General features: G+C 38.9%; 1 gene segment (V, D, J or C); it reads right to left on the bottom strand.

Annotated features, from left to right (window-relative positions):
* Positions 1-5361: 5361 nt before the first annotated feature.
* LOC118575606 lies at positions 5362-5960 on the bottom strand. The segment is given in 2 exon segments: positions 5362-5795; positions 5915-5960. Coding segments are annotated over 2 exon segments (480 nt in total).
* Positions 5961-10435: the final 4475 nt, after the last annotated feature.

Below are 10435 nucleotides of genomic sequence, written 5' to 3'. Positions count from 1 at the left end.
GATATCTATTAAGTGTATTTGAGTCATAATGTCAGTTAGTTCCCTTATTTCTCTGTTAAGTTTCTGTCTGGCAGACCTGTCCATTGGTGAGAGTGGGGTGTTGAAGTCTCCCACTACTAGTGTATGGGGTTTGATGTGCGACTTAAGCTTCAGCAATGTTTCTTTTACAAATGTTGGTGCTCTTGTATTTGGGGCATAAATATTCAGAATTGAGACTTCATTTTATTGGATTTTCCCTGTCATAAATCTGTAGTGTCCTTCCTGATCTCTTTCAACTGTTTCTAGTTTTAAGTCTATTTTTATTAGATATTATGATAGCTACACCAGCTTGATTCTTAAATCCATTTGATTGGAAAGTTTTTTCCCAGCCTTTTGTTCTGCGGTGGTTTCTGTCTTTAAAGTTGAGGTGTGTTTCTTGTATGCAGCAAATGGATGGATCTTGATTTGTCTCCATTCTGTTAGCCCATGTCTTTTTATAGGTGAATTGAGACCATTGAGATTGACGGATATTAATGACCAGTTATTGTTAATTCCTACTATTTATTGGTGGTAGTGTTGTATGTTTCTCTTTTTGGTATTTGTTGGTATAGTACTACCTATTGCCTGTGTTTTCATGGATGGATCTAACTTTCTTAGGTTGGATTTTTCCTTCTAGTGCTTTCTGTAGGGCTGGGTTTGTGGAGAGATATTGTTTAAATCTGCTTTTATCATAGAGTATTTTGTTTATTCCGTCTATGTTGATTGAGAGTTTTGCTTGGTATAATAGTCCAGTTTGGTATCTATGTTCTCTTAGTATCTGCATAATGTCTGTCCAGGACCTTCTGGCTTTTAGAGTCTCCATTGAGAAGTCAGATGTTATTCTCATGGGTCTACCTTTTATGATACTTGGCATTTTACCTTTGCATCTCTTAATATTTTTTCTTTATTCTGTATATGTAGTGGTTTGATTATTATGTGGTAAGGGGATTGTTTTTTATTCAATCTATTTGGTGTTCTGTAACCTTGTATTTTTATTGGCATTCCCTTCTTTAGTTTGGGAAAATTTTCTTCTAAGATTTTGTTGAATGTATTTTCTGTGCCTTTGAGTTGGTATTCTTCTCCTTCTTCTATCTCTAGTATTTTTAGGATTGGTCTTTTCATGGTGTCTCAAATTTCCAGGACATTTTGGGTCATGGCTCTGTTTTGGCTATAGTGTTTTTTTTGACTGATGATTCTATTTCTTCTTCCATATCTCAATGCCAGGATCTACTCATCTATCTTTTGCATTCTTTTGGTTATCCTTGCATCTATAGTCCTGGTTTGTTTACTCAGATTTCTACTTTCAGCCTTACCTCAGTTTGTTTCTTCATTGACTCCATTTCAGTTTTGAAATCTTGAACTGTTTTCCTCACTTGTTTAATTGCTTTCTCTTTGCTTTCAAGGGATTTGTTCAGTTCCTCCCATTTTTTGTTTGACTTTTCCTCGATTTCTTTAAGGGAATTTTTCATTTCCTCTTTTAAGATCTCTAATATTGTCTGAAAGTCATTTTATAGTAGATATCTTCTGTTTCTTCTGTGTTGTGATTTTCAGGTCTTGCTGATGTAGGTTCTGAGGGAGCCATCTTGGTTTTTATGTTGTTGACTGTATTTTTGCACTGTTGTCTACCCATGTCTTTCTCCACTTGATGCAAGTGGTGTCTGTGTCTGAGGGAGCCTCTCTTGGTCTGATTGATACTCTTGATCCAGTGGGAGCTCTTGGTCTAGTCGATGCTGATGGACTCTTTGTCTTAGGGACCAGCTACTATTCCAACCAGCATCAGTGAGCTCTCTCTCAGGGAGAAGCTGCTGTCTTAGTGTTTAGTAGATGGTGGTAGTCTGACCTGTGTGCAGGAGTTCTGCCTGCCAACTGGCCTCTTAGTCCAGTTGGGTGCTGACAGGCTCTGTCTCAGGCAACAGTTGCAGTCTCATAGGGTAGATGGGATTTGGTACAGGTGGGACTTGGGTTACAGGGTCTGTTCAGGGATGGTGGTAGTTTGTCCTGTGTGTAGGAGTTCTGCCTGCCAACTGGCCTGAAACTAGAACTGCAATTTGGGGTGTAGGGGCACAGGGTTGTGTCCCTGGGCCCAAAGCCTATGGTCTGGGGTATTCGTGTATGAGAATAAAGATTCACCTCTTATTCTAGTCGGGTGGTGGCAGGCTCTGTCTCAGGGACCAGTTGCAGTCTCCCCTTCTTTGATTTCTTGTCTTTATTTTCCTACATTATGGCTGTATGATTTATGGTGACATAAGCTCTTTTCTTCCCTTATTGCTTTTGATTATGATGTTGGTCACATCTGTAGATAAAAACCTAGGATAATTTCAAATTCTTCTCATGAGAGGATGAATGTAGGGTCTGCACAACTGCACCAACAGCCACACATACTGTTTTACACACACACACACACACACACACACACACACACACACACACACACACACACACACACACACAGAGAGAGAGAGAGAGAGAGAGAGAGAGAGAGAGAGAGAGAGAGAGAAAACACTCATTCCTAAATAGGATGTCTACATGAAATCCATTCCATCAGTGCTCAAGAAACATTGAAGAGGAGGAGACAGAAAGAAGAGTGTAAGAGACTGAAGGGATGGAGGAAACCAGGAAAATGACTCTTGTAGAAGAAAGCAAAGGAACAATTTGCTTGTCAGATAGTGGTGGCTCATGCATTCATGCTTTTAATCCCAGCACTCATGAAGCAGAGGCAGGTGAATCTCTGTGATTTATTTTGAATTTCTGTGATTTTATAGCCATACTGTCTTCAAAACAAATTCTAGGACAGCCAAAAGCTTTTATACAAAAACCCCTGTCTTAAAGGACCAAAAAGGAAGGACTGAAGGAAGAAAGAAAGAAAGGAAGGAAGGAAGGAAAAAAGGAAGGAAGGAAAGAAAAGAAAAGAAGAGTAAGATCCAGAATTTACAAGAAGTATTGAAGTTAAATGTTGCCAGGTGGTGGTGGTGCGTACCTTTAATCCCAGCACTCCGGAGGCAGAGGCAGGTGGATCTCTATGAGTTCTAGGCCAGCCTTATCCACAGAGTGAGTTCCAGGAAAGGTGCAAAGCTACACAGAGAAACCCTGTCTCAAAAAAAAAAAGAAAAGAAAAAGAAATTAAATGTCATAGACATATAAGCTTCAATCAACATGTAAAAAGGTGGCCCGAATAGACACTTTTGAAAAAAAATGAATGAAAGAAACACAAATGGTCAATAAAGATTTTAAAACATGGGCATGGCCCTAGACACCATGGTAGTTTAAATTAAAACTACTTTGAGATACCACTTCAGCCCTCTCCCCAGTAAGTTTGGCTGCCGTCAACACATCTGACAGCAAACACTGGAGAAGATGGTGAGAGGAAGCAGCCCCTATTCACAGTTGGTGTGGATGCAGACTAATTCAACCACTGTGGAAATCATTTGGCAATTTCTCAGAAAATTAAAACTGGATCTACTATATGACTCGGCTATCTTTCTCCAGAGTATATATCTGGAGACTGCTATACCATGCCTAGAGATAATTGCACCCCATTGTTTATTACTGCTTTGTTGACTACAGCAAAGTATTATAATCAACATAGTTGTTAATCAACAGTGCAAACATTATGTGTAATATATATATATATATATGTGTGTGTGTGTGTGTGTGTGTGTGTGTGTGTGTGTTATATGTTTGTATAATACGGGAATGTTTTGAATTTTTAAATAATATTGGAAGCATAAAGTTTTCTGGGTAATGGATGGATACAGAATATATGATATTAAGTGGGGTGATGCAATCTTTGAAAGGATAAAAACATATTTTATCCTCATATACAGAATCTTGTCAATTATGTATGTGTCTGCATGTGTGTTTCTGTGTATAAAACAAATGAACATATGGATAGAGTATACACATGTTTTATACACATGTGTGTGTCTGTGTATAAAACAAATGTACATGGGGTACAGTATATCCTATGGAAAAGAGAACAAGAAAGGCTAAATACTCGGGGATGAGGAATGACTGAATGCATCAAATGAATATGAGCTATGAAAGAAGATATGGGTAAATGTTTATTTAGTTTTAATTCTGTCATGAATTTTTTTTTTATTTTTGGCTTCAGATCATCGCATTTTATGTAGAAATTATAATATCCAATGTGAAGCTAGATGTCTTCTATTCCAAGTGGCCACTCTAAAAGAATCATTAAGACAATGTTAGTAAAGAAGTGCATGTGTCATATTCCAAATAATATAGTTACATTTCTCTAAGCTTCCTAGCTTCATTTTTTTTAAATATGTTTAAAATCTAGGAATTATAAAAAAAAATAAAGATGTTAAATTTTCATTATTCTACATACTAACTTATTGGTCATCAGGATTTAGATGTTAGTAATGCAAGGGACTTTATTTGGATTGCTTATCCAAGAAATAGAGCTACATTGGTTTACTGTACTCTATTTAGAACAATTCTGGTCAAAGATAAAAAGACTAATCAGTTCTGCAAAGTACAAATTCAACATTTGCCTCTAATTTTGAAAGAAAGCAAGAGGAAAAAACATTTGGAAACTTACGATTTTCCTTGGTCTTTAGTGTCTGATACTGTATAGATCTCTCGCTTGTCACTAAACTTTACTTTAGAATAAATTAGGTAGGAAACTAGATATGAAGCTTTAATTGTATTAAATTACTAAGGTAAGGACAGTAAGCTAATGATGCTAGAATGGAACCAAGAAATATTCATAATGAATTAAGTTTTGGAATTATGTCAAAATCTGGAAGAGTTGTATGTTTTGTCAATGTCTCTGTAACAAAGTCCATCAGAAATTGAACTGTAAAATTATTTTAATGTAATCAGTATAATACAAAATGGATTTTTGTCAATGTTAGGAAATTCTTTTTTAAAACGACCCTCATTGTACAACAAAATCACCATTGTTATGTTTTATTTAAATAATAGCTTCATATCACACAAATATATTTCAAATATGCAAAGTGCATTGCTGCAATATCCTTTTTCTAAGTCTCAATGTCTTGTTTTAGAATAAAACTGTAATATGATTTTCAGGGGAAACCCATAAGTGCCTCTATGGTAGAAGTTCAACATCTTAAAATGTTCAGCAAATTGCAAAGAAATATATCTAAAGGCGGCGGCATACACTTGAAAAGAAAATATATCAGTGTTTTTAATGTTTTCTGTTCTTGTCTCCAGGATTTTCCCTCTAGCCAAATAGAAATGTACACCTACATTACAGTTTGTCAAAGTTCAGCCGTTCTGTACAGTTGCCACTTTCCAATGCAGAGACTTCTGTGGTAGATACAGCATTATATGTTGCAGAGAACATTCCTGAGAAAATTAGTGTATGGAGAAATAATACATCTTGGCCATTTCTCTGGCCCAGAGCGCCCCCTTTTGGTGCTGAGCGCCCCTGCAAGGAGGTTTGTGTCTGGGCTCACACTGAAGTCCTCTCATTGTGTGTCTTGCACAGTAGTAAGTGGCAGTGTCCTCAGCTATCAGGCTGTTCATTTGCAGGTAGAGGGGGTTTTTGGAATCATCTCTGGAGATGGTGAACCGGCCCTTCACAGATGCACTGTACTCTGTTGTGTAACCATTAGCTTTGTTTCTACTCACTGCAATCCATTCCAGTCCATTCCCTGGAGCCTGGCGGATCCAGTCCATATAGTAGTCACTGAAGGTGAATCCAGAGGCTGCACAGGAGAGTTTCAGGGATCCCCCAGGTTGTACCAATCCTCCTCCAGAGTCCACCAGCTGCACTTCACATTGGATGTCTGTAATAGTAGAGAACTGTGGTCAGGAAAATGTCACACACACTCACTCTCCCTCTTACTCATGCCCACCTTTTACTCATGCTCCCACATACTCAGCATCTTTTATTCCCCTAAATAACCTTTTACAAGAGTTACAAAGAAAATGCAGTTCAGCCACAGTTTCATGGTGAGAGGTCTGTGTTCAGTGCTGTTCCCAGAATGGTAAGACCAGGGAACTCAGGACTGGGCTCCTCTGCTAGAGCTACAGGGTCATGTCAGGTTTCATTTTTATGAGCAGAGGGAACCTAATTTGCCTTTCTTCCTGCTATATCATCAGCTCTAGGGTTGAAGTAGAAGATGGTGCAGATGTTAGTACAGAAGGCAGAGATGAAATGGGTGAGTTGGGCAGGCCTGGCAGAGTTACAATATTGCTTATTATGTACATGTGATAAACAATTCAGTGCTTTGTGATTTAACCATGACCGCAAATCTGCTTCATAATTATAATATTTTGAAAATTTAAGGATAATTGATATAATGCTCAGTTATCATTGAACAGAAATATTAAAGTCAAGAAACTCCTTTGAGAACTTAGCTCAGTAGTATGCACAAGTTCCTAGACTTGATCCTCTTTTTTGATGAATATACATCTCCAGTATTTGATAAGCGACAAAGCTTATTGAAATCCCATTTTATTCTTATTTGGCTAGCATAAATTTTTCTGTTGTGTATTTATCATTGTAATCATCAAATCACCTTTAATTTTAATATCTTTAAAGGAAGCTCAAGTTCCATGTCTGGGACTACCAAGGAGTGAACTTCCACGACTCTAGGCCACACTTGGATGTCCTTCCATCTATCTGTTGTCCTTGAAGATATGACAGACACTTCAACGGTGTTTGGGCAGTAAGTCACAGAGTGAGGTCTTGACATAATGACTTCCTACATGAGAATAGAAAGATTGGCTTATAATTTTTCACTTGCAGAATTCATTCTGTAAGAAGGAAACAACTTGGTAGTGGCTTTTGGATCCTGTGGTATGTGGTACTAGTGTTTCTGTAGTTTTCCCAGGAAAGTAACTAAGGTTAACAGAAATAAGTACAGGTCTGTATCAGTTTTGTTTTGAACCCTCAGGGTGTCTGGTGTGTTTCCTTTATTAAAGGATAATCATATTAAGTGAGACAAAGAAAGCCACGAAGAGGTGAAGAAATGCCCTTGCTGGCCACTATCTGTACCTTCTTTTTGGATTCCCACAATGAGTGAGGTGTTGGCACCATGTGGTGACTTTCACAGGACCTCAGAAGGATTGCTAGGAGTGGTATAATTGAGTATATTGCTTTATTTCTATTTTTTAAGAACTTTCATATTGATTTCTACAATTTCTGAACCAATTCACCTTTCAGGCAGAAATGTGTTACTTTGTTTGTGTCTTTACTGTTATTTGACATTTGATTTCTTGATAAAAACCATTCTGATTAGAGTAAAATGGATTAAAGACATACTTTACATTTTCTACGCTCTGGTGCCTAGGGATATTGAACATTGTTTCATATATGTATTGGCCATCCATATTTTCTTTTTGGAAAATCATCTGTGGTTAATTTTTATTTTCATTTTTATTTTGTTTTTTGAGACAGGGTTTCTCTGTGAAACTTTGTGCCTTTCCTGGATCTTGCTCTGTAGACCAGGCTGGCCTCAAACTCACAGAAATCTGCCTGGTTCTGCCTCCCAAGTGCTGGGATTAATTTGAAATTTCATCTCAACCAAGGAAGAATGGATAATACTGAGAAAAGACGTGACAGCAAATTCTACCGATGTGTCTGAAGTGGAATCTTTCCTCATTGTTGGTTGGAAAGTTAATGCAGATGCAATTGAAATCAGCATGATGGCTACTCAAAGAAATAAAATATAAAATGAAAAAAAAATATTCACAATAATTATGGAATAGAATGTTCCTCAATGTCCATATACTGATGAAGAGAAAATAGAAATATGGTAAATATACACAGCTCAATTGCACTTGCCAGTGAAGAAAAAGGAAATCAATTTTCAGGATAATCGTTAAAATCTGGAAACATTTTTGAGTGAGGTGACCCAGGCTCAGAAAGGCAAACTTCACATTTTCTCACTCAGATGAGGACCTTGCTTTTAATCTTTGATGAATGGGTTTTAATTTGGTATGATTATATATACTTATATAACTTGAAAACCACTTATAATAGGCAGATCCAATGTGAATTTTAAATAGTTTTGTCAAATAATATCTGGGAAATTTTCATCATATATGTAATGATAAACAAACTCAATCAATGCCACCAGACACTTCCCAGAACCATAAATAATTCTCCCTCCCAAGTTCATGTTCTCTTTTCATTTAACTAAAACCCACGACACAGTCCAACTAGTGCTATAATGTGCCCCTGTGTGCAGGACCATCCTCTAGGGAATGGACAACTTATCAGATTCCATCTCCATAAAGAAGACTGACTCTCCCTCAGTAGCAACATCTATTAAAAGGTTCCAGCCAGGGGTAGGACCTCGAAACCTTTTTGCCATTCATGCAGGAATTTTGGACTAGCTTGATTTTGTGTAGGTGGTGTGTAAAAAGCCACTGTTCCTATGAAACCAAGTGTCCAGTGGTTGTGTCACATCTGGAGTGTCAACATTTCACAGAACTCCTTCCCATCCTGTGGCTCTTAAATTCTTTCCATTCCCTCTTCCATGATATTCCCTAAGCCTTTGATTGGAAGTTAATGCAGATGACTTAAGTACTTACTTTACAGTGTCAGCATGTCTTCCCTGTGAGAAATGACTCCTCACATTTAGAGGTCATTGAAGGCAAACTCTTTAATAATGCACACAACTACTTCTGGTTAATTCAGAAAAGAGATCCAGCCTCTCAGACAGAGACATTTACCACCTTATATAGACCTGAGACTTACACAATCCACACATACTGCCATCCTTGAATCTCTCTTAGGTCCCAGGTTACACTTTGAACAATTTAAACAGAGCCAGCAGACTGCAGAGATATGCTCGGGATCATTTCTTAAGTACACTCCTGTGGTTCTTTTCCAACAGTTGTTACCTAGGATCATGTTGCCCACATGGAATTATATGGAAAAGGACTTAATGGTGGTGTCATCTGCTCTGGCCAGAGCTTCCCCATAGAGGCATATTCTTTAATTTGGGAAAGAGCACAGTGGCTGGTTGTAAATCAAGATAGTCTTCTTTTGTTGTGGAAATGGAGCGTCATTGGAGGTCAGCCCTCATAAGCAAACATTACAGAAGTTGTTTCCTAGAAACTCTAAACTTCAATTATGCTACAAACTTTTCTAGTAAGCCAGGTCACTGTACCACTCATCTTACCATCAGGTTAGTGGCCGTGTTCCTTTCTCTAAATTCTATATTCTGTAACTTACGTTTTTCTAAGTTAGTTGATATTGAAGTCTTCATAGCATCAATTTTATTACTTCAGGTCTCTCCTGCATCACTTTTGGGTGCTCAGAGTCACATATTCTCAGTGTGTGCACAAGTTATGAGTTAATACAGTTTTTCTGACCCATGGGAAGAAAAACTTCTCTGACCATGTTTGACAGTAACACAAACCTACATGTATGAACATAGATGAGTGGAAGGCAGTGTGACAGTACTGCCATTTAAAACAAGAATACCAGCAGTTTTTACATCCTTAGGGCCCAGGACCTTCCCAGACATGGACTTCCAACAGGGCTACAATATCAGATACTCAGTCCCTCCTGTGGGACAAAACCCAAACACAACAAGAAAGTGATTTGATTTGCCTGATACCCCAGCCACATCCTGAGACTCAGAGACCAGTACCCAGCTTCCATCCTGCCCTGGAACTCCCACCTGGCCCAGAGGTGAGTGCCTGGGGCACACCCAGAGAGGCACGCACCTGGGTCCGAGCCCTGGACACCAGCCATTCTGGGGAAAACCTGCCCAGTAGTACCCATGTTCTGTCCATAGGACAGGACCCCCCATCCCCACCAGGAAGGTTCCCCCTCTCCAAGACCTTCAGGTGAACCTTATAAACTCAACGCCATGCGCCCACACCCATCTCCAAGAGACCCCAGCCACTTCCAGAGATTTAGAAACCAGCCCCCAGCTTCCATCCTGCTCCGGAAAACCCATCAGAACCAGAGCTTACATCCTGCCCCAGGACTCCCATCTGGACAAGAGGAGCTTCCATCTGGACAAGATAAGGAGACCCCAAGGGCTTCCTGAGACTCAGAGTCCAGCCCCCAGCTCCTATCCGGCCAGCACTCTCATCTGGACCAGCACTCCCATCTGGCCCAGAGCTTCCAGCTATAGCACACTTAGGCATATACCCAAGGAATGCTCAATCATACCACAAGGTCATTTGCTCAGCTATGTTCATATCAGCATTTTTTTTGTAATAGCCAGAACCTGGAAACAACCTAGATGCCCTTCAACTGAGGAATGGATAAAGAAAATATGGTACATATACACAATGGAGTACTACTCAGTAGAGAAAAACAATGACATCATGAGGTTTGCAGGCAAATGGATGGATCTAGAAAAAATCATCCTGAGTGAGGTAACCCAGACTCAGAAGGACAAACATGGTATGTACTCACTCATAGTAGGATACTAGATGTAAAACAAAGATGACTAGA

Source organism: Onychomys torridus, unplaced genomic scaffold (assembly GCF_903995425.1).
Source record: "Onychomys torridus unplaced genomic scaffold, mOncTor1.1, whole genome shotgun sequence".
Taxonomy (NCBI): domain Eukaryota; kingdom Metazoa; phylum Chordata; class Mammalia; order Rodentia; family Cricetidae; genus Onychomys; species Onychomys torridus.
The sequence above is the reverse complement of the archived record's forward strand: the minus strand, read 5'-3'. Positions and strand labels throughout refer to the sequence as shown.